This window comes from Lissotriton helveticus, chromosome 6, assembly GCF_964261635.1.
Source record: "Lissotriton helveticus chromosome 6, aLisHel1.1, whole genome shotgun sequence".
NCBI lineage: Eukaryota > Metazoa > Chordata > Amphibia > Caudata > Salamandridae > Lissotriton > Lissotriton helveticus.
The window spans coordinates 308,365,016-308,388,410 of NC_136067.1; the positions used below are offsets into that span (position 1 = coordinate 308,365,016).

The 23,395-nt window shown below is 44.7% G+C and overlaps 1 protein-coding gene across 1 annotated transcript; it reads left to right on the forward strand.

The window, feature by feature from the left end:
• Positions 1–4,558: 4,558 nt before the first annotated feature.
• On the forward strand, positions 4,559–22,931 carry RDH14 (retinol dehydrogenase 14). Its single transcript, XM_078647752.1, has 2 exons — positions 4,559–4,944; positions 22,083–22,931. The coding sequence occupies exons 1-2, from the start codon at positions 4,567–4,569 to the stop codon at positions 22,698–22,700; spliced, it is 996 nt and encodes a 331-aa protein (XP_078503878.1). The 5' UTR covers positions 4,559–4,566; the 3' UTR covers positions 22,701–22,931.
• The last annotated feature ends 464 nt before the right edge of the window (positions 22,932–23,395 follow it).

Below are 23,395 nucleotides of genomic sequence, written 5' to 3' on the forward strand. Positions count from 1 at the left end.
GTTGATTTATGGACACTAATACTTCTTAATATTTTTAACTGTCTTCCAAAAGCAGCCATGCCGGCCACATGGGCAACCAGTATTATCGTCCCAATTTATAAAAAGGGAGACAGGTCAGATCCTGCGAACTATCGCGTCATCTCCCTTTTGGATAACACCTTAAAAGTTTTGGGACGTATAATCTATAATAGAGTATTGGATTGGGCCATTGATACAGATTTTTTAGACCCTTGTCAGATGGGGTTCCGGAGTGGGGTGGGAACAGTGGAGCAATGTCTAAATCTGAAATTAATAATTGACAAATATAGTGTTGCCCGCTCATCTCCTACCTACCTTGCTTTTATGGATCTTTCATCCGCTTTCGATCTTGTGAATAGATCCAAACTCTGGTCAATCCTTTTACTCAATGGCCTTGATGACACTCTTGTAAAATTTTTAGCCTACCTCCATACTGACCTGAAAGCACGGGTACGCATTGGGATGGGGGGAGAGGTTTCAGGAGCCATTGATATAGGGAGGGGGGTGAGACAGGGGTGCGTTTTAGCACCTATGTTGTTCATCATCTATATCAATGGTTTATATAACTGTCTGAAAAAACCACCACAGATGTTCCAACAATTTTAGGGAAACCACTACCAGTGCTTTTATACGCAGACGATGCGGTGCTTATGGCCCGCACTCCGAATGCTCTTCGTCTGCTTGTACATAGCTTTGTTAATTTTATGGAGGGTCTGGATTTGAGGGTAAATTAAAAAAAATCTTTTATTATGTCCTGTGGCCCTGGCAAAAGGAAACTCAATACTATACAGATAGGTACAGATAAACTAGAATCTGTCCCCAAATTCCCTTATTTAGGGTTGGTTTTCGCTGCGAACGGCTCGTGGAGTGGGCAATTGGCCCACGCCACGAACAAGTTCTCGAAAGCCAACAACTCTGTTTTGAGTCTCCCTCGCCCAAAGAAAGTTGGTGCCACAAAGGCTATTTTAAAGATTTTTAAATTGCAGTGCTCACCTGTTGCCTCGTACGGAGCTGAGGTATGGGGGTCGGGAAGCAGCCTTTGTATTCAAAGGGAAGAAAACCGCTTTTGTAGAAAAGTGTTGGGCGCACCGATCTCCTCATCTGATTTTATTTGTCATAGTGAATTAAACCTTCCTTATTGAAGTGATTTTATCAGAGCTAGACCAGCACTCTTCTGGATTAGAATCTGGAGGAATGATGCTGCTGTCCTTACACAAAACATTATAAAGGACTGTTTAAATTGTGATCATGGAATGGAAATCCCATGTCTCTCAGAAGTTTGTAAATCACTTAATGAAGTTGATAAAGGTACTCTGTTTACTAATCCTATGACTATTGAAACAAAGGATAAAATCGAGGTCAAAAATGCACTGTATGCACTTTACAATAATGAACGGATAGGAAGTGAATCAAAGAAATCAAGTGTTATGAAATACATAGGAAATGAATTATGTAGACAAACTTTGCCGCCTTATCTTTCCCTTCCCATGACCAGTTGGGAGCGATCACTATTGTTTCGCTTAAGGGCGGGTACCGTAACATTTTTGTTGTCTTTTCCTTTGGGATATCGTCATAGTGCTGATTTCACTCCATGCCCTTGTGATGGTGTGAGTACACAGGACGATTTGCACTTCCTATTTTTCAGTAAATTTTATTTTAGATTCATTAAATGGTTTTTAACTCCTTATTTCAAAAAGCATAGACCACTCACACTCAAAGAATCATACATCATGCTGGTTAATTTGGATAACGATTAATTGACTTTTCGCACCAGCACTTTCCTAAGATCGGCCATACGAGCCCGTAAAACGATGGAAAATCCCTGAATATAATTAGTTTTAATGCTGCTACAATGTAAATAATATAATGAAATGAAGTGCACTGCACTGTTACCGTATGGAATTGTACAATATGAAATTGTGTAATACTGCCGTATAATACGAAATCATGTAATGCTGCTCTGTATAACATTGTTTTATTTGTTTGTATATTTATCTAATGAATTGTTGTTGTTATTGGTACTTTTATGAATTTTATGAAATTCGAATAAAGGTCTTTTGAACTTGAACTTGAACAGAATAAGCTCAAATTTATCTGATAGCGTATGAGGACTACAAAAAAATTTTTTCTTTGCTCCGTTGATTTCTATTGAATGAGAGGCAATTTCAGGCAGGAAACACCTAAAATAAAGCAATTTTTGCTTAAAATATAGGGAGTCTCCCAGCTCAATTGGGTGTATTTGCATGTATACTTGAGCTCCAATTAAAGACAAACTTGCGCTGAGTTGAGAAAATATGATAAATCTAGACCTTTGTCTTTTTGAATGCGCCTTTATTTCGGGCCAGGACATCATTTTATAGGTCTAACTTACAACCTCACTTTTGAGGTCCTATTATTCAGGGCTCGAGTCGGGGTACCACGCGGGTGGACAGGTCCCCCCACTTATTTTACCGGGTGGTCGCCGTCCTCCCTGCCAAACAGCTGGACTTCAATCTTTGGCCTCGGATCTCGTCCCAGAGAGGCCAAACGCTTTAAATGTGATTTCAGACTAAGCTAACGCAACAGAGAACAGCCAGTGGAATCTGACCCTGTGACCCTGGGGCTGAGAGGCAGCATGAGCCACAAGCGTGGAGCAATCGCATCTAAGGGGTTAGTGAGGGGAGGCAATGAGCCCGCTGGTGCAAGCCACCTTTTGTGACTGTCACTTCCTGTCATGACGTCACGAAAGGTGACAGCGTCCCCCCACTTCTTTTTTTAGGACTAGTGCCCTGCTAATATTACAGGGTATCTAAATCTCCCATACATGCCAACAGACTCGATTCGGGCGAGAAAATCCAGATTTTTTACGCCAAAAATTGTCTTTACTTTGGCTGTCTCGTTTCATTTATGGGGCCAAAAGAAGTGACCACATCACACCGATGTTATCCTCCCTCCGCTGGCTTCCCATCGAGGCTAGAGCTATCTACAAGACTGCCTGTATCACCCACAAAGCCTTGCACTCCTCCTCTCCACGCTACCTGACGAATAAAGTGAAACTCTCTGGAGGGTCTAGACCATCACGTAATGCAGAAAATCTACTGCTTGAACCTCCCACTTTCAAGAAGGAAAGATCAATGGCCCAATCCTTTTCAGGCAACGCAGTGAGAATCTGGAACTCACTTCCGCCTCAGCTCCGGACCACCTCCTCCTCCCAGGCTTTCAAAACGGATCTCAAAGTTCTCCTCCTCCAAAGACACTTCCAAATTTAATTCACGCCCTCTCTATTATCTGAAGGAAGACCCTGCACTATAGGAAATTCTATTCTCCATGACTATGGAAGTGCCTTCCATGACTATGGAAGTGTTCTTGTGTTTGGAGTGTTTGCCGTTTATTGCAGTATTATCCTTGTACCTGTGTTTGGTACTCTTTTGTAACATGCACACGCCGCTTTTCTCTTGTAACACTCTGTATGCTACCTCTCACATATTGTTTGCTTTAGATACTTGCACAAGTGCCACCATTGCCTACATAACGTTTGTTCTTGTGCGTGAGTGTCTGCCATATATTGCAGTATTATACCTCTACTTGTAGTTTGTTTTCTCTTGTAACCTGCGCACGTCACTTTCTCCTCGTCTATTGCACAGTTTGCTACCTCATGTATTTTGTTTGCTCACAATTGTCACTTTTACCTCATGTAATTTAATGTTTATTTCTGTAATATGCTCACTTGTAATTTTCTCCTCATGTATCATTACTGTTTCTATTGTGAAGCGCTCTGACGCCTTCAGGTAAAGTCCTCCTGTTTATTTCTAACAGAAGATACTACACCGCGCTATATAAAAACGCATACATTAATAAATAAATGTCTGACATTGCTTCTGCTTCAACGTAAACCTATGGGAGTAATACACTCTCCCGATTCTTTTTTAAAATCTCCCACTTTCCGCTTTTAGAATGTTGGCATATATTAATGGAAGCTGAGATCGCACTCTGGGTTTCAGATGGTTATCAACCAGATGGTAGACGTCCCTCAATATTCATGGTGAACAAGGAAACTCCCAATATACAAATATAAGTGCTAGAGCAGATTAGCTGCGCCTGCGCGAGGGAAGACAGGGCCGAGTGACAAGGGCGTGATTTACACACGAAGCGTGAGACAAATTGCACCGTCTTCTTTCCTTGTTAAAATGGAGCGGCCATCTTGTAATGGAACAACGTTGTATTGCTTGTATGTGTAACCTCATTACTACTAATAATTAATAAAGTAGGTAGTTCATATAACTCATTCACTGGTTTTGTTTACCGCATTTTGCTTCAGAAACTAAATATATTACAAATTACGTTTTACTCTAATTTACAATAAAGTGTTTCTTCCATTCGCTAGTATGCTTTGTAGTATTTATAAACTATCAAGATACCTAGCAACTAAGTTGCTTTCTTGACTTCTTTATATTTCAACGGACTCAAGATATACCACTATCGAAAATGGGGCGTTTTACAATGGTGGCCACAGCCCAGTTTAGAGGTGTAGAAAGGTCAGGCAGTCACAGGCTCGACAGTCTTATCTCGATGTCTATTTCTGGCATGTCAGGGACTGTGCTGCTTACCGCCGCTGCCCTGGGGCTGGGGGGCGCTGTTTTGCTGCTGAGCCGTCGGCTCTTTTCTTCTGGGCTCCGACGGTGCCCGCTTAACCTCATGCGGGGCAAGACGGTTATCATAACTGGTGGCAACAGTGGCATCGGTAAAGCTACTGCTACCGAGCTAGTGAAGAGACAAGCGCGGGTGATCTTGGCCTGCAGAGACAGGCAGCGGGCGGAGGAGGCGGCGCGAGACATCCTGCGCGAGGCTGCAGAGGGCGGCGTCGATGAGCTTGGGGAGGTAGTCATCCGACACCTGGATCTGGCCTCTCTGAGCTCCGTGCAACGTTTCTGTCATGGGGTGATCCAGGTAAATAAGGAATTTCACGATGTGGCCCACCCACGCGCCAAACCTCTTTGCCTGTCATAACCTGGTATTCCTCCCAGTCCCTTGCATTCTCTGCTGCACCAGCCTCTATCACGTTCTAAAATTGCGCATTTACCGCAAATATTTTAATACCAAGCTGGTTAATGTCATCACTTGCTCCAGTTTCACACAATTCATTCACCAATACTCTATTTCTATACCAACGTCCCCCACATCCCTGCACCCATGTGCACTAACTAAGGCTGATTGAGCCCTGTGCATATTACCTGCCTCTCCCCTCTCCACCAACAATATGTTTGTTCCTCTAGTGATCCAGAAAGAACCTGCACAAAGTCACGTACTGATGTAAGCGTACATTCCACCCCAAACTTGCTTTACTTACTTCGTTATAAGGGTCTTTCGTCGGTACAGATGTATTGTAGTTGCAGGCCCAGTCCTTCGGACCCCTGTTTTTGCCTGATTTCATAGAACTGAAACTTGAATATAGATATTTAAAGCAGAGTTTGAGGTGAGACTACATTTTTGATGAGAAATTGACTTATTCAGCTGCCTTGAACAACTAAAATACAAGTTAGGAAAACCACTCGCCTGGGAAAACAAATTGCTGCATCTCGGAATAATACAAAATTCTACATTTTTTATTTAATTTTTTTATCATCCTTGTTGCACTTCTCCAGTACTGCTTCTGTCCCAGGAAATGTCTGAATCTTTGGCCAGTTTCTTCACTGACAAACCTCATGTTAGTTTTTTTCAACATTTTCCATTGCTAATACTTTCAATGTTTTATACGTTAAAGGGCTGCAGTTGTTCTATCCAGGTTCATCTCTCACTTGTTTCTGCAGACTTTGACTCTCTAACCCCAAAATTGATCAATAAATATGTGCTTTTAGTTAAATCCGTTTCCCCCTGTGTAGTGTGTCCTGCTCAATTGTTGTATTCTGAAAAACCAAAGGGGATGATGGACGGAGTGTTGAACATTGCAAGCACTCACCCCCAGTCAACTGATCTGGGTTTAATCCATCATCATTCTTTAGCTCACTGCGCCACCCCAGTTCAGACATGGCCATATGCAAATCAGTCTGACCCTGTGCCTCATGGGAACAGTCCAGCCCGAACTGCCAAGCCATGTCTTCCCTGGACCGGAAACCAGCATCCTGGGACCGGTTTATGGCTAATCAGCCCTCGTCAGCCAGGCTAGCTTGAATCCAATGGCAAAGTGAGCAAGGGACCCACGTCTGGGCATACCCTGCCAACTTAGGGCAAACAAAGAAAAAAAAAACAAAGGGGATGATGGACGGAGTGTTGAACATTGCAAGCACTCACCCCCAGTCAACTGATCTGAGTTTAATCCATCATCATTCTTTAGCTCACTCCGCCACCGCAGTTCAGACATGGCCATATGCAAATCAGTCTGACCCTGTGCCTCATGCCGCAGGGTCAGGACTGATTTGCATATGGCTGAGTCCAAACTGGAATGGCATGCTGAGCAAACAAACGATGGATGTAGGCCCAGATCTCTGTACTGGGGTGCATGTATGGCATTGTTCTGCATTCTGTCCATCAATTGTTCTTTTTGCATTTGTTACCATGAGTGGGACGGGTATGCTCAGACGGGAGTCCCGTGCTCTCCATGCCACTGGAGTCAAGCTATCCTGGCTGACGAGGGCTGAAAGCCCGAAACCGGTCCTAGGATGCTAGTTTCCAGTCCAGGGAGGACCTGGCCTGGTAGTTCGGGCTGGACTGTTCCCACTGGGCGCAGGGTCAGGACTGATTTGCATATGGCTGGGTCCCAACTGGAATGGCATGGTGAGCAAAAAAACAATTGATTTAGGCCCAGATCTCTGTACTGGGGTAGTGAATGTATGGCATTGTTCTGCATTCTGTCCATCAATTGTTCTTTTTGCAATTGTTGTATTCTAGCATTGGTAAGCTTAGCCCATTGATCACATATCTGTGAAACACTTTGTCTTCTGTGGTACTCGGTCCTGGAAGCATGCTATTGTTTTCCTGTATCTTGAAAAACAGTAGATCCTTATACTCCTAGTAACTATTATATTATTTATCTTCTATGCGTTCAAATTAACTTGTTGTGGCAATAATTTCTGTCATCACCTCTCTTGGACTCTGATTCCATTCTTAACCCTGCTCTATCAGGATTACATACTCCATAGTTCTGTGTCAGCCCTGATTAAGGTGGTTGGCGACCTGTGCTGGGTTTAAGACAATGGTGGCAGTGTAGCTCCTGTTATTTTAATCTCTCTACTTGTTCCAATTCCATCAGCGACATGAAATTGGCACCTGAGGCCCAGCAATGAGATAGGTAAGCACTTAATTGCAGGACAGTACCCAAGCAGTTAAGATCTTATTCTGCATTTCAGCATCTAGACATGCAAGGGGTCACACAGGGTTCATCTTTAAGCCCAAAATTGTTTTATATGTATGTTGCCAACTTGAGCAGATAACATGGTGTCACCTTTATGACCTATGCCAAGGATAACCAGCTAATCACCTTACTGTGTGATTGGCTGCATGGACCTTTGTTAGTTGAAAGGAGAGTGGATAAGGAGCTAATATTTACATTAATTACCATAAACCGTGAAGACCAATTGGGACTAAACAAAAATCAAAAAAAGAGGTTTGACGTGATTTTAAAGGGATTTATTAACACATGTAGTCTGGTTAAAATCCTTGATAATCAGATATTTAAAGTGTAAGCATTTTCATTAAATATTTAAATTGTCATAAATTAGCATAAGATAAAACACTACAGGAACCAAGATAGCATAAAGAAAACCGAATATCCAGGACGTGTGTTCTATAAAGGACAACCTCTAATCCATGCTATAAAGAATAGACCAAGTGGGGCATTTGGTTGAGGCAAATAATGTAAGGTGTCCTCTTCAGAAAACAAAATGAAGGTTTCCGATAAGAGAATTGGAATGCTGAGGCATGAAGCCTTTGCACTCAAGCAGTAAAGATTAGCAGAATCAAGAAAGGTCTTCACTGCTCTAAGTCAGCAAACTTCTTCTAAGGCAACCTCTATGTTCTCTCGCTCTAACTCTTGCGCACTTGTCTAAGGAACACATGCTATCATAATTCAACAGAACTATAAGTGCAACATTTCAGCCGATAAACTCCCTTATTCCTCGTACTATGACAATAGTGTAAACACGTCTTAGTCCTGGAGTTTTTACACTGAACAGAATCAGTGGTTCTGAGGTCCTCCCACGAGTCTCACTTCCAGGCATCTTCTTCGCCTCACAGAGAGAACCTCACTATTAGTTGTGTAATACATAAAAATACCTATTCACAAACTAAAATAAGGTGTCTGAAAAATTACAGCATCTGCAGTGGGTAGGGAAGTTGAAGTTAAAACATTTATAAAGCGCCCGTATACCGAACAGTTTCTTGGCGCTGAAGACGGACATACCGGAAAAGCAGGAAGGGAGGCTGCCTATTGAGAGAAAGCACGTGAAAAGAGCTGGGTCTTGAGAGCCCTGCGAAAGATCGAGTAGGAGGCAGCTGTCCTAATACTAAAGGGAAGAGCATTCCAAAAGGCTGGGGCCACGGTAGAGAACCTCATGCCGCCATGTTTTTTTCTCCTAAATCGGGGGACGCACAAGAGGAGCTTGGAGGAGGACCGCAGGTCCCTGTTAGGAACATAAGCTGTGATTTTAGAAGCTAGAAATGCTGACCCACTGCCTGCTAAGGCCTGAAAGATCAAGCATCCCATTTTGAACAAAGAGTGTTCAGATAGAGGAAGCCAATGTAAGGATTTTAGCAGAGGAGTGACATGATGATGCTTGGGCAGTTTAAAATTAAGACGAGCGGCTTGATTATGAATCAATTGGAGATGTCGCAGCTCGTATGATGGAGCCCCGGCATATAGTGCAATACCGTAGTCCAGGCGTGATACAATCATAGCTAGTAGAATGATTTTCAGAGCTGCAGTGGAGAAGAAGCGAGAGATCTTGCGTATGACGCGGAGCTTGAGGGAACAGGATGATACCACAGCGCTAATTTGAGAGTGCATAGAGAGATCAGAGCTGACTCTTATCCCAAGAGTTTTAACGGAGGTAGAGGGAGGGGGAGATGGGCCCAAGGAGGAGGGCCAGAATGCAGAGGACCAGGAGCTGGAGATGCCACCCGTGAGTACTAGCTCAGTCTTATCGGGGTTCAGTTTAAGATGATTAGAGTTCATCCAGTCCCTGATAAAGAGCATTGTGGATTGAACGTTAAGAGCAGAAGCAGAGGAGGAGGAGAGATTAAAGATGAGTTGGAGGTCATCGGCGTAATTAAACACCGTGACGTCCAGTGTATGAAGAGCAGAGATGAGAGGAAGGATGTAGAGATTAAAGAGTAAAGGAGAAAGAGACGATCCCTGGGGAACACCACAGGAGACCGGACGAGGAGGAGCAGAGAAATCAGCCAACTGGACCGCCTGATGGCGGTTTTCTAGAAATGAGGTTACCCATGACAAGGCGGTTCCCCGAATCCCCGCGCCCCAGACACGATCGAGCAAGATGGTATGGTCGACCGTGTGAAAGGCAGCAGACAAATCCAGGAGAACCAGGGCCTTAGGGGAATTGATGTCAGCGCCACTTCTAAGCTCATCCAGTACAGAGAGAACAACAGACTCTTCAGAATGAGCTGGACGAAAGCCCGCCTGGTGAGGATCTAAGAAACGGGTTTCCTCAATAAAGGAACTAAGACAGGTGGTGACGGGAAAGAAAACATCTTGTGCAAAACAACTGTGAAAATGAGTGCAGACCTTTTAGCCTTAAATATTTAAAGTCGATATTCAAAATTACATTAACATAAGGCTAACTTGATTCATTATAACATGTTAACTCGAGTATGTACTTATAATTGCTAAATATGGTTACTTACTGCTAATTATGTGCACACTTTATTTAATGTGGTAAATTACACTTTATTTATGAATGTATTTAATTTTTTGTAAATTAGATAATACCCTCCAAAGATTTTATGTGGCTCCGTGCAGGGTCAAGGAGCTTGCTGCCGAGTCATAAAGCTGTGGCAACTCAAGGAAGGGCTTGGGTACAGGCTGCCATGAAAGGTAACTCTTGGGGAGGGGTTGGGGATAAGAAGCCGTGAAATTTCTTTCCTGATCAAAGAATCCTTAGAAAACAGCTGGGAAACTCAAAAGGAGGTGGACTTCCTCTCTAAAAATCAACCAAAGTTGCCACATTTCTATATCTTCCCCAAGGTTCTCAAGAAAACCCACCCACCACCCGATAGTGTCTGGGATCGGTTCTGTGCTGGAACCCGCCTCACAGTTTTGACTTTTTTCTTAAACCACTAGTAGCCAAATGCCCTCGTTCCTGAGGGATACTAAGGACATCTTAAAAAAACTACAGGTGAGGAACCATACAGAAACCTCTTCGAATCCACCCACTGTCCACTCATCCACAATCTGAGGTGGGAGTCTTCCCCTGGAAGACAGAGACAAGCTAACGACGTTCCTGCATTAGAGAGTATAACAATTCTCTGGCTGTATTTATTACAATCCATAAACATGGCATTAAAAACATTTTACAGCATTCATGCATATTATTTACAATATGTACAGCACTTAATTGGGGTTTACAAATACATATAATCTCCTAACAATAGCTCTTGAAGGAATCTTGGTTGAACACTCCCCAGGCACACATGGTATCAACTATTCCTATGGTCTCGGGGTTCGTGTAAACCCCCCCCCCCCCCCAACAAGTTGCACATCACAAGCCAAACTCACCGGCTCCTTCAAGATAGAGGGAGCATGGTCCAGCATGAAATCTTGACCCCCAACACATCCATGCCAGAGCCAACCCAAGAAAGTATTCCCCGTTACCCAATGGGAGATGGGCCTGGGCAACCGGGCCACACCTTTGGTCCCCTGGCGCAGTCCCCATTCCCCAACATCCCCAGGGCAATGTAATAGAGTACCGTGGGAGCCTATGGACAATCGCTGTAGTTGGTGTCTCAAGCCACTCTGTTTACCGCAGTACCCCATCCCTGGTTTGAGCCAAAGGCTTCCAATTTCAACCTAAATTTACCTTCTATTCCTGATGCCAAGGTTGTCCACCTGCTTTGTGTCTAAACATGACTCCTTCCCTACCACAGGCCTGGGTGGTTTCCTGACCAGCAATGCCTCCCCCCAAAGTCTTGCCATACATAGCAATGAGAAAAATTATGTATTGCAAAGCCAACCAAATTTTCGACAAATCATGACCAATGTCCGACAGGTGGACCCCGTCCCTGTGGAACAGTGACTCCTCATGAAGGCCCTCATGAGGAATGGTTACTTAACGGTGCTGTATTGAGTAGCTGCTTCATTCGGTTATTCAGGCGCCTGGCTGACTCATGAAAGCCCTTAGCAGACAGGCCTGACCTTCATACTCATCTAGGTATGATGTGCGACCATGCGATGACAGAACAGGGATATCTTTTTGCTGATCAAGTGATTTCCACCATTAAATTCTCAAATAAGGCTCTTCTGCCTATTGTTTCCAAGTCATTGCCCCCTTTGTGTAGAATGATGAGCGCAGGCGGTGGTAGCCGGCAGTGCAAAACCTCCTCGATGAGTTGACAAAGACCATCCAGGCGCAGACTACCTTTACCAAAGCAATGGATCTGAAGACCAGCTTCCACTGCCTGACCATGTTACAGGTTGAAAAAAGCGGAACTGCCCGTCGAACGTAGGAATCCTCGAGAATCCAAACACTGGCTGGTGCCATGTGAGCTATGAAATACTGAGAGGAGCTCGACTATTACTTAATTCCTCCCATGAGGGTTCAAAAAATGCCTTCATCATGTGGAGACGCATGTAGCGCCTATAGCAGTCCGACTTCCACCTGCCAATCCCCTTGACTGTTTCGAAGCTAAGCCCTGCCCTCACTGCTGATGTTGCTGTACTTATCCTAAAGGAGTTGGGATTAAACTTTACCTGGATACCAGCTGCCTGCGAGGCCTTGTGCACTACGTGAAAGAAATGGTATCTTGTGAGCGGTTTGCCTGATGCATGGACAAATAGGGAGGTTGATGGCAGGGGACGGGGGGTGGAGATCTGTAACAGTCCGCAAATTGTGGCCACCAGGCACCCAATGAAGTCGCCTGCCCTCCCCAAGAGTAACTGTTCCCCTCTTCCCAACTGGTCCATCTTCTTTAAAAAAAAAAAAAAAAAAAATTAAACTTTTTCTTTTATTTTATTATGAACAAAACAAAATAAGCCAATACATTGATATATAGGTCTTGCTTATGTATCACATTACAGTGTAGGGTGACATTACAACACATCTGAATGAACACAGCATATTCAGAATTACCAATCCAGTTGCCCATCACCTGTGTATATGTCGTGTAGGTGTCTATTATCTCATGCCTGATCTCTGGGGATAATGGGTAAACTGGGCAGGAAGGCCTTCACCTCCTCTCCACCTCTCCAGGACTTTGATGCGTCAATGGGGATTCTATTCCTCCCCCTAATATCTCAAGTCCATAAAAGCTCATCCAGGCGGTCCAAATTTTCTTAAACATTTTGGGGCATCCTCTCGCCTTATATACCACCCTCTCAGCGACCATACACATGTCCATGCTCACTCTACCATCGTCTGGAGAGTGGGCGCTTCCAAATGTCGGGCTACATCTCTCTTTGCCACCACAAGGCCCAGATTACATAGTAGAAGTTTAGTGCGTGGGAGATCTACATCTGAGGACACCTCTAGAAGAATAAACTTGGCATCTGTGGGGAGTTCCATTCCCAGTACCTTGCTAACCTCCTCCAGTATCTGGGACAAGAATGTTCTAATCTGTTGACATTCCCAAAGTGTGTGCACAAATGTAACCCTTTCTGTCTTGCAGTGCAAGCAATTAGGTGTCTCTGCTCTCCCTATTTCGTGCAGGCATGCCCTGTCATAATACTCCTTGTGTAATATTTTAAACTGAATCATGCGAAGTCTACACTTAATGGCTACTTCTCGTGGGTGCATTTGGGCCGCTTCCCAGTCTGTCCTTCATTGGTCCTGTGGTGTGTTCCCATTTAGATCATAAAGCTGTCAAGTTGTCAGGAATATTATTAATTAACGTTCTATATGTCCATGAGATTTCCTTACTGTTCACCTACTCCTGTAGTAACCTACCCTATAGGGGCGCACATTCTGGGATATCTGCCGTGTCTATCTTTTCTGCCCTCCAGGCGTGTTCTAGTTGGAGGGACTTGTATCTTTGGGTGTCATTCAGGTGATAGTCGGCTTGGAGTGCCACAAAGGGGATGAGGGCTCCTTCTTTCAGGATATCGCCCAGCCGGGAGATCTCAATTGTGTTCCAGTGTCTAAAAACTTGGAGTCTAGTTATCTCGGGCAGTCTCGTACCCTCCCACAGTAGCTTCCCACGTTAACCTCTTTGCCCATTTCATTTGTCCCTCTGCCCCTTTCCAGGCCTCTAAGAGTTCTTTGGGTAGCAGGAAGTAGGCAGCTGAGACCCGCTCCCCCATATATGTAGCGACGATGTGTATGTTTCTGGAATTGGATCCTTTCAAGGGCATAGGTTGGATGCCCTCCTGCTATATGTTCCCAGTCATTGATCACCACCAGGTGAGCAGCTCTGTAGTATGATTGTATGTCTGGTAGGGTGATTCCCCTCTTGTATTGACTATGTTGTAACGTCCTCAGTGCTACTCTCTGGTGTCCCCCATCCCATAGTAGAGCGCATAGCTCCTCATTTATCATCTTAAAGATTGTCTCTGGCAGTCTACAGTACATATTTTGCAATACGTAGAGTAGTTTCGGAAGTGTTGTCATCTTATACATGGCTATTCTGCCTATCATCTTAAGGGCAATTGTCTCCCATCTTCTTACATCACCCCTGAAGTCCACTAGAGCCCGCTTGATATTTTGAGCAAGGTTCATGGATAGTTATAAATGGACCTAAATATTGGTAACCGGGGAGTGTCTGGATATCCAAAGTACCTCCCACCGTGTATAGGCTGAATTTGTCCCACTTTATTTTATGACCTGTGTATCTGCCATACTCTTCAAACACCTGTAGGATCAGAGGGTGTGTCCTGTTGGGATTAGTGACATATAGCAATATGTCATCTGCGTAGAGTGAAATTCGCTCCTCCGGGAGGCACCCATTTTCATTGTTGAAGCCACTCCTGGATGAGTAATCCCTGACCAGGCACAAAAGGTTCCAGTACTAGGGCAAACAGGAGGGGGGGATAGTGGAGTAGTGTGGCTCACTGGTTAGAGGCGGCAGGCCCGAGAGCAGAAGTCGGCCCGGGACCAGGGTTCAATTCCCGACGCGGCAGGGTCGTGGACCTTGGTCAGCGGACTCAATAATTCTCGCTTCGGTGCTTACTCTAATCAGGGGTTCCACTCGGCAACTCTGGGCATTAGCTTGCCTAATCTCCACAACGGCCCCACCAATTCCGGGGATGCCTGGCCCCACCTTGGGGACTCCCAGCAAGGGACCATCCCACAGGGAAAGCCAGGACGGGTTCCCCAGAGTTATACAGCGCCAGGAGACCTATGGACGGGTAGCAGTGCGCTTTACAAGCTCAAAAACATTTACATTTACATCTGTCTGGTGCCTCTCTGTGTAGGGAATGTGTCCGATAGTACCCTGTTTACCTGCACCTTGGTATTCGGGTTGGTATATAGTATCTCTACCCAGGCAAGGCAGATGGGCCAAATCTAAACTTCAACAGTGTTTGTCACATATACGGCCAATGGACCACATCAAAGCCTTTTCGGCATCTAATGAAAGAAATACGTGCGGGTGGACCTATCTTTCACTGTGTCCAGCCAGTTGGGTAAGCGATGAAGGTTAAAGCGCAGGGCTCGTTTGGGCATTAAACCTTATTGGCCACAGTGAACAAGTGATGTGATTACAGGCAGCAGTCAAGCCGCAAGAATTGAGGCCAGGATCTTTGTCTCTACATCAAGTAATGAGGTGGGGTAATAGGACCCGCAGTCCGTGGGGGGTTTGCCCTTTTTTGTGGCTGACAACCACTGTTGCATTGTAGAGATCTTGCCGAAGTGACCTCTCAGTTTGGGCTGCAAGGTACATGTTTAACAGATGTGGACCTAGCAGGCTGGCATTACTTTTTAAAAATTGTGCCTGTAGTCCGTTTGGACCCGGGAGTTTCCCCGTTTTCATCTTGCTAATAGTGTCCACTACTTCTGTCTAGGAGATATCTTTATCAAGTTCTAATCTCTCAGTCTGTGCAAGGGTGGGCGTTGTAATCGTATTAAGTAGTTACTGATTTGGGCCTCGTTTGCGAGAGGTCGTGCTTTTTAGTATTTGGCAAATGCGCCCGTAAAGGTTGGTGCAGTTGTATGCGTCTCCTCCTTGACTCATATCATATCAACCCACCTAGCCTCTACCTCCTTCCTACCCAGCCATGCAAGCAGTTTCCCTGCCCTGTCTCCCATTTCATAGAGTCTTTGTTGTATGGCCTGAAGTATGGTTTTGGTCTCCCTCTCTGCCAGAGCTCGATATTCTCTATGCGTTACTGCAATCTGCCCGAGTCTGTGCCGATCGGTGCTACGAGTCTCTCCAGATCTAACAGTTTCTGCTCTAAGGCCTCTAGTTCAAAGGACTCGTCCCTCTTGTTGAGGGCTATTATGTTTTGAGGTCTGTCTCTTAGTACTGTCTTGTAAGCTTGGTATAAAGTGACAGCCGAGGCAAAAAAAACCATGTTCTCCTTGAAGTACAACTCTGTGTCTGCTCTGATCTTACCTGTCACTTTCCTGTCTCTCAAATCCTATGCATTCAGTCTCCATTCCCGCTTGCCTGTACCCGAATTTCCACCGACTGTTAGCCATAGGGGTGAATGGTCAGATATACCTCTCTCTAGGTAGTCAGCCCTTTGTACTGTTTCGATCTCTTTCGCAGGTTCGATGAGATAATCCAACCTGGAAAAAACTCCATGCGCTCCCAAATAAAAGGACTAGCTATGGTCCACTCGGTGGAGTGGACGCCATAAGTCAGTCAAGCTCAGGGTATTCAGAAATTCAGCCTGTTGGGTAGGTCTACTTGAACCTGCAGTCACGCCTGTGTGGTCCATCAGTGGGTCGACTACGTCATTAAACCCCCCCCTCCCAATTGTGTGTGGAAGGATTGGATTCCAGAAGAATCTCGGTTACTTTGTCTAGAGTCTGAGCCTGTAGTCGTGGGGGCACATAACCACTGACTAATGTAAGTGCCTTCCATCCCCAAGTCCCTCATAATGCCACAATCGTGCCCCCAGGGTCCGTCCAAATTATATTTGTCAGAAAGGGAGGTGATTTTTTTAAATTCGAACAGCTACATCCCTAGACCAAACCCAGCACGTGTTCAGTGTGGTATATGTCCCTCTTCCCAGAAAGGCACAGTTGGCTCCCATCAAATGTGTTTCCTGCAGGAGGATTAGATCTGGTTGGAGTCTCTTAAAATACCTCATGACTAGCCCCCTCTTGATTTTGTTACCTAGTCCGTTGAAGTTCCAAGTCAGGACCGAGCATATATAAATGCATGTCTACGATGGCTAGTAGCAGCCTCTTTTCAGCACTGGCCGCCGACTCCTCCCACCCTCCCTCCAAATATCCCACATACTGGCCATAAAGAAATCAACATTACTAGACATAGAAAATTCCCTGGCAAAACCCCCAACAAACCCCCCACCCACACACTCCTACTTCCCATGCCCATCCCTCAAGTAAACAAAACTGGTGCAGACAAAGTTTGAGAGGTCTGTATTCCTGACCTCCTCTCCCCCCCCACCCCCTAATCAAATGTTTATCAACAAAGCAAAGTAAAGAATACTAGCGCAGCCAGAGTCTTGTCGCCTGTTGGGGCTTAACGATTTATTGTTCCGGTCTCATTCTTCTTTGCTCCCATCTAGTGTTTTTGGCCAATGTGTTTCACCAGTGTCAATTTCCGCCTTCTGTTCCCCTAGCCTGGTAATCTTTTGCATGAGTAGGTGATTGCTGTCCGTGTCCTCTGCGTGTTCCTGTTCTGACATGACTGGGTGGCCTGTTGGGGATGGCTCCTGGGAGATGTCATCCCCGCAGCCTGACCCTCCGATCATGTCCGAGCTGCGGGTCTTCTCTTCCTGATTCCTATCATGCCTCCATGGTGTGCTTCTTTGTGGCTTGGATCTCCTTCCCAAACAATGCTTCGATGCTGTATCCTGCAGTTTGGATCTTGCAGTAGTGCACATGGCCGGTCGCTGGACCTACGTCGATTCCATTCTTTGCGATTTAGGGGGGCGTTCCTCTATCCAGGCCCACGCCTATGGTGTTTTAAAGAAGAAAGTGTTATTCTGGAATAGTACTTCAAGTTTGGCAGGGTAGAGTAAGATATATTGTATATGAAGGGTCCTCAACTATTCCTTGACGTAGTCAAAGGTTCTCCTCTGTTTCTGGACATCTCTAGAGTAATCCGGAGAAAACATTATCTTTGTATTGCCTAGTCGGACCTCACCTGTGCTCCTCATTTCTCACAATATCAAGTCTATGTCCTGATAATTTAGAAAACAGGCAATCACCGGCCTGTGAGGGGCCCTGGAGGTGGCCGTGTACCCGGCATCCTGTGGGCTTGTTCAATCGAATCTTTGAGCGCCTCCTTTCCCATTTCCTCCTTCTCCATGAATTCCCTCACTACTACTCCCCAACAATGCACCTCATCTCTCTATAGCCACTTTCTGACCAACATTTCACTTTTTTATAGGGCTAACGTAGTTCACTATCTGCAGAAGCGTTTTGCTTTCTATATCCCTTCCAGGATTCTGCGGTCTTCTGACCAACTCCTTATCCAGAACCCGCGCTTTTTGCGCCAGAGGTTAGGTGGCTGCTCTTTCACCCGCGAAGGCAGGCCTACCCTGGAACGAGCTTCCTCTTGCTCTCAGGAGGGTTTCTGATCCGGCTGTCTTCAAAAAGAACTTAAAAACACTATTGTTCTGAGCCCATTCTTTTAGAGGCTCTTCTTGCTTAGCTGGTGGGTGGGGGTTTCAGGGTAGCAGCACCGGGATACTCTGAGTAGCTGTGCGCTTTAGAAATGCAGTATAACATAACACTAATGCTCAGTTCTGTGATCTGCATGGTACACATTTTTTGTAGCAGGCACATTAGCCCCATGCGCTGTGTGGGTAACAGGAGTGCCCATGTGAGTGCACGGTGAATGATGCAACAGTGTGAGAGTAGGGTGAGAGGAGTGGCTGCAGGGTGAGTGAGGTGACCATTTGGGTGCAGATGTAAGTGCAGAGTGGGACAATGAATGTATGGTTAGTGACGGGCTTGTTTGAATGAGATTGAAGAGTGAGCAGTGTGGGGGACAGGTGAGTGAAGTGTCACATGAGCAGGGTGAGTAATGTACTCATGTGACTGCAGGGTGAGGTACAGGGTGAACAGCGCAAGAGCATTGTGAATGCTGAGTGATCACTGTGAGTGCAGAGTGAGCGGTGTGTTCATGTGACCGCAGGGTAAGTGGAGGGAGAACGATGTGAGTTCATGGTGAGTGGCATAGTGCAGTGTGGTCACTCAGTGCAGGGTGAGCAGATGGTGTGAGTGCATGGTGATCAGTGTGAGTACATTGTGATCCCTGTGAGTGCAGGATGAGTGTGAAAGTGAAGGGCGAGAATGAGGAGTGAGTTGTCTGAATGCAGGTTGCATTCCCAGACACAGCTAAACATGTAGCCCTGCCCCTTTACCTGCGACATGGAAACAGTAGTAAAGGTCAAACAAAAGCCTGAACAAAAAACACTACATAAAAAGAAAAAAAGTTACTTTATTTTCGGTTTTCTCTAAAGGGATTATGTTAAGCCTACAATCATGCCTTGTATGACTGGAGCTTAGGAAGTTATGAATGCCATCAAGGCAGCATAAAACAGGTCGCACTCGGGATGTGCATTTTGTGCTACTTTCTTTTTCCTTTTTGCTATTTTCTGCTTTGTTGTGCCCTTTTGTGTTGTGTACCCTTCTTTGAGCTTTTTCTACTAGTTTGTGCTCGCTTAGAGCTCTTGTTTGGCTCTTTGTGCTCCGTTCCTAAGATATGCATGTGTTGCACATGGTCTTTAAAGACCTGTGAAAAGCTCGGGCGTGCGGGAGATAACTCTCCAGACACTGCCCAGACGAGTCCCCAGCAGCCCGCGCTGCAGCTGCTGCTCGGACTGAGACACACAAAGCCTAATGGGCCTGGAAGGAACAATAGAAGGTTAAGTGGTGGGGTAGAGTGTGCGCCCCCCCCCCTCCCCTGAGGGGATACTGCGCCCCCCCAGGGGGGCGCGCCCCACAGTTTGAAGACGTATGGTCTAGGAAGATACCCACATAGTGCTTCACCCTTCCCTAGAAGTTCCCATGGAACCAGGGGGTCCCTGCTGTTTCATAAAAAGTCCTTGAGGAATATGCCTCTTTACGCCGCATCCCATTATCACGCATGCTGTCACAACGCGGACGTAACAACAACCGTGTTGTGACAACGCATACCATTACACATCAACAATCAATACTCTCACTAGCTGCCTTGACTTCCTCTACCACGGCTTCACACAGCGCTTGTGCTGTGCTTGTTCAACAAATCTACCAAAATGTCTACCTTGTTTGTGGCTCGTCCACCAAGCACGGCCCTCGTCCTTTTTATGCATGTTCAATGCAAGCTGGTTTTAGAGAGTGCTTAGTCCATCTTCCATTTCAGCAATGAATCTCCAGGATTGCAAACTTATCGAATACATAACTCCGGCACGTGAGTAGCAAGCCTATCGCAGCTCACCCCTCAGCCTCTCTCTGCAGCCGAAGCGGTGCTGCAGTGACCGCCTTCCTTGAGAGGTAAGTTCCACTGCAAGCCTGACTCTAACCATTAACGAGGTGGCTCTAGTTTCCGACTGTCATCGGATAGTCTGGACGACTCTCCCAACAGGTGTGTGTTTCTTGTGATCAGCAAGTCGATGTCAGAGGTTGTGATTCACCAGCACTTTTCGGAGTTAGGTGACATCCAGGTTAATTAGCTGGTTATTTTCACTGAAGCTCTGATCGTGCATCTCCTTCATGCCCCAGCAGGCCTGAGAAAACTTGGCAAACTTGACAAAGGGTATCCTATTGGACTGTTTGGTGTGCTTGTCTTTCACCACCCATATATCCTGGATGTCACTGAACTCCGAAAATTGCTGACAGGGCACATCCTCCGATGTCGACTTGGTTATCACAAGGAACACACACACAGTGTGGCTAGGCACTGAACTGTAGGATGCCTAGTCCCACCCACTTTCCTTTTTTGCTTCAACTTTGCTGCAACTATTATCTTCTCCACTTTGTTCAGCAATAGCTGCGTTTCACTTTATGGTATAGTCATGTTCATTTGCACTAGTATTCTCCTTAAAATCGAGAGACTTCGACTACTCCCCTCCCCGCCATGTCTCTGGCCTGTGATTGTCCTGGTTTCTGGCCTGCTCTACGCGCAGTGCACTTTGAGTGCGCGTTTCTCACTGACTTAGTTTGTATGGAACGTTCTTTGTAAGAAGTTTATTTGTTTATGGAAAAAAGCTGAATCAAGTAATTATCACTGTCATTACACACCGCAAAACACAGTATTTAAAAAAAATGAGTTAATTCACATACGCCTCACGCTTAAGACTTGGGTAAATAAATTAGTACTTGTAAATGTAAATGTGAATTCGCCTAGACAGTAGAAACTGTCTCGTGCTGTAAGGAAATGCACTATTCCTTTGTGGTTAATATGGTGAAAATATGGCCAGATTCAAACATTTGTCTTAAGACTTGTGGTGCATTATAAAATTAAACCACTGTCTAGTTCTTAATTTAATACGCTATTTAAATGCTTGTAGCAGTAATACACACTTTACTCTTCATAAGTCTCTTACCCATGCATTTTATTTCTGCACCAATTTTGTTCTCCCGGGCTCAGCCCATTATAATGTTGTCCTTTATTACTAATCACATAGGCAAAACCTATTGCATTTACCAATGCCTTTCCCTCTTCCTCTCCGCCAACTGTTTTATTAGCCCGCCCTTCTCTGCTATTTTACTCCCTTCTGTTTCTTTCCCTCCAAACTCTTGTCACTCTTTTTACTCGCCTCACATTCTTTTTTTGCATCTTGAATATATTCATTAAACCATACGTTTGTATGTACAGGGATGTGTTGGTACTTGTTAAGCATGAACCTAGTTTGAGAGCAACACATCGCTAGAGAGGTGTCCAGACTGCTGGAATATAAAATTATTGTGGAAGGTCATTGGTAGACTTTCGGTTCCGGGTTAGTGTTAATTTATTAGATGTCCCATGATGAGCTCAGAGGTGATAGTTTAGGATCTGGGGAGACAGCTGAGAAGGGTGTTCCCTCTGTCCAGATGGACCCTCTTGAATTTGCCATTTGCCCTTCCGTATGTTACCATTATTCTCTCCTTGTGCTACTCTATCTCTGGACCTTTGTCTTTTCTTTTGTCTCTCTAGAGAATCCTCTCTTGAGAGTTGTTGTGAAATTATTAAGCATTTGTGGTATAGATAGATCGGTACTTTGGCTCTAGCTTTCTGCTGGAACTAGGAAAGGAATCAATCGCCATACAGACAGTCACTTCTACAATCCTCTGATTTTTTTTTCTTTTTCTTTCTTTTGATACAAATGTTCAACAGGTATGCAATGCAGGCCTCCATTTACGCTGCTGTGATCCACAACCATATTAAATTCCAAAGCATTACTAATGTTGAAGAATTGCATGAGGACCATGGAAATGCCTAGGCAGAGGCCCACGAAACATTTGGCTCCAACTAGCATCACCAATATCCTCTTCCATCTAATAGGAGACATTGGGATTTTGTTTCTTCATTAAAATGTAGTATCCCTTGTACATGGTTCCTAGTTTAAATACATCAGCAGAGGGTAAACTTTCTAAAAGTTGTCAGTCACTTACTGTACAAATTGTGAAGTGTGCGACTTTACCTTTGTAGTGGAATAAGAACAAGACAATTTTTTGCTTTTCTGTTGCTTGCCAATTGAGACACTTCTACATTTGCTGAATTATATGATGCCCATATGGATTTAAGACCGACATATTCACGTTGCTATTAATTACATAACACTCCATTGACAAGCTTTACTTTACTTTTTTTTCTCTTCAAAGGATGAGCCCAGGCTGGATGTGTTGATCAACAATGCAGGAATATTTCAGTGTCCGTACATGAAGACCGAAGATGGCTTTGAGATGCAGTTTGGTGTGAACCACCTGGGCCACTTCCTGCTCACTCAACTTCTCCTTGGTCTCCTGAAAAAATCAGCCCCAAGCAGGATTATTGTAGTGTCCTCCAAACTATACAAATATGGGGACATCAACTTTGATGACTTGAACAGTGAGATAAACTACAATAAAAGCTTTGCTTACAGTCGAAGCAAATTGGCCAACATATTATTTACCAGGGAACTAGCCAGGCGATTGGAAGGTACAGGAGTCACTGTAAATGCTTTACATCCTGGGATTGTTAGGACCAATCTAGGCAGGTATATCAACATTCCCTTACTAGCCAAACCCCTTTTCAGTTTAGTGTCATGGGCCTTCTTTAAAACTCCTTTAGAAGGAGCGCAGACTTCTATTTATTTAGCATCATCTCCAGAAGTGGAGGGGGTATCAGGCTTGTATTTTGGGGATTGCAAAAAGGATGAACTGTTGCCCAAAGCCATGGATGATTCTGTTGCACGAAAACTGTGGGATATAAGCGAAGTTATGGTTGGACTTGTAAAATAATTATTCGAAATTCAGCAAAGGCCGGGTATTAACATGACACTTCCAGCTTGTAGTACACACGAAAAGCTCATAATCAATCTGTTAAACATATTGGACTTTTATTCAGCTGTTCTGATTGTAAGTTATATTTGATATGACTGTGGTAATTGTGTTGATGGAGTTTTTGTGTGTTTCTAATTTGTTTTTCCAAAGTTGAACATGAGCACAAATAAAGAATACAACCCTATGGAATGTGCTTCTTGGTTGCCTGTTCTATACGTAATAAAAAAAAAGTAAGTTTTTTCCCTGCTAGTGCACGTGCACAGTAGTTACCATACGGATCCTTCACGGAGTTGTCTTAATTACTGATCTGAGGGTTCTGTAGGTGGAACATTCTCTTGTACGCTTGCTCTATCATACGATGCGTTTACCAGGCAAGTGAGTTTTTGTGCCTTTACTGTGTGTGAATGTGTATATATATATATATATATATATATATATATATATATATATATATGTGTGTGTGTATATATATATATATATTGTGTGTGTGTGTTTTAAATAGGTTTGCTTTTCCATGGCGAATTTTCATGAAACGTTCCCAAAAAAAAGCGAATTCACCTCTCCTCCTTCCTGGATAGTCTTGGGGTGCTCCATCAAACGGGGCCAAGAGAAAAGGGGGGGGGGGCAAAAAGCCAAATATTCCGTGCAATTTC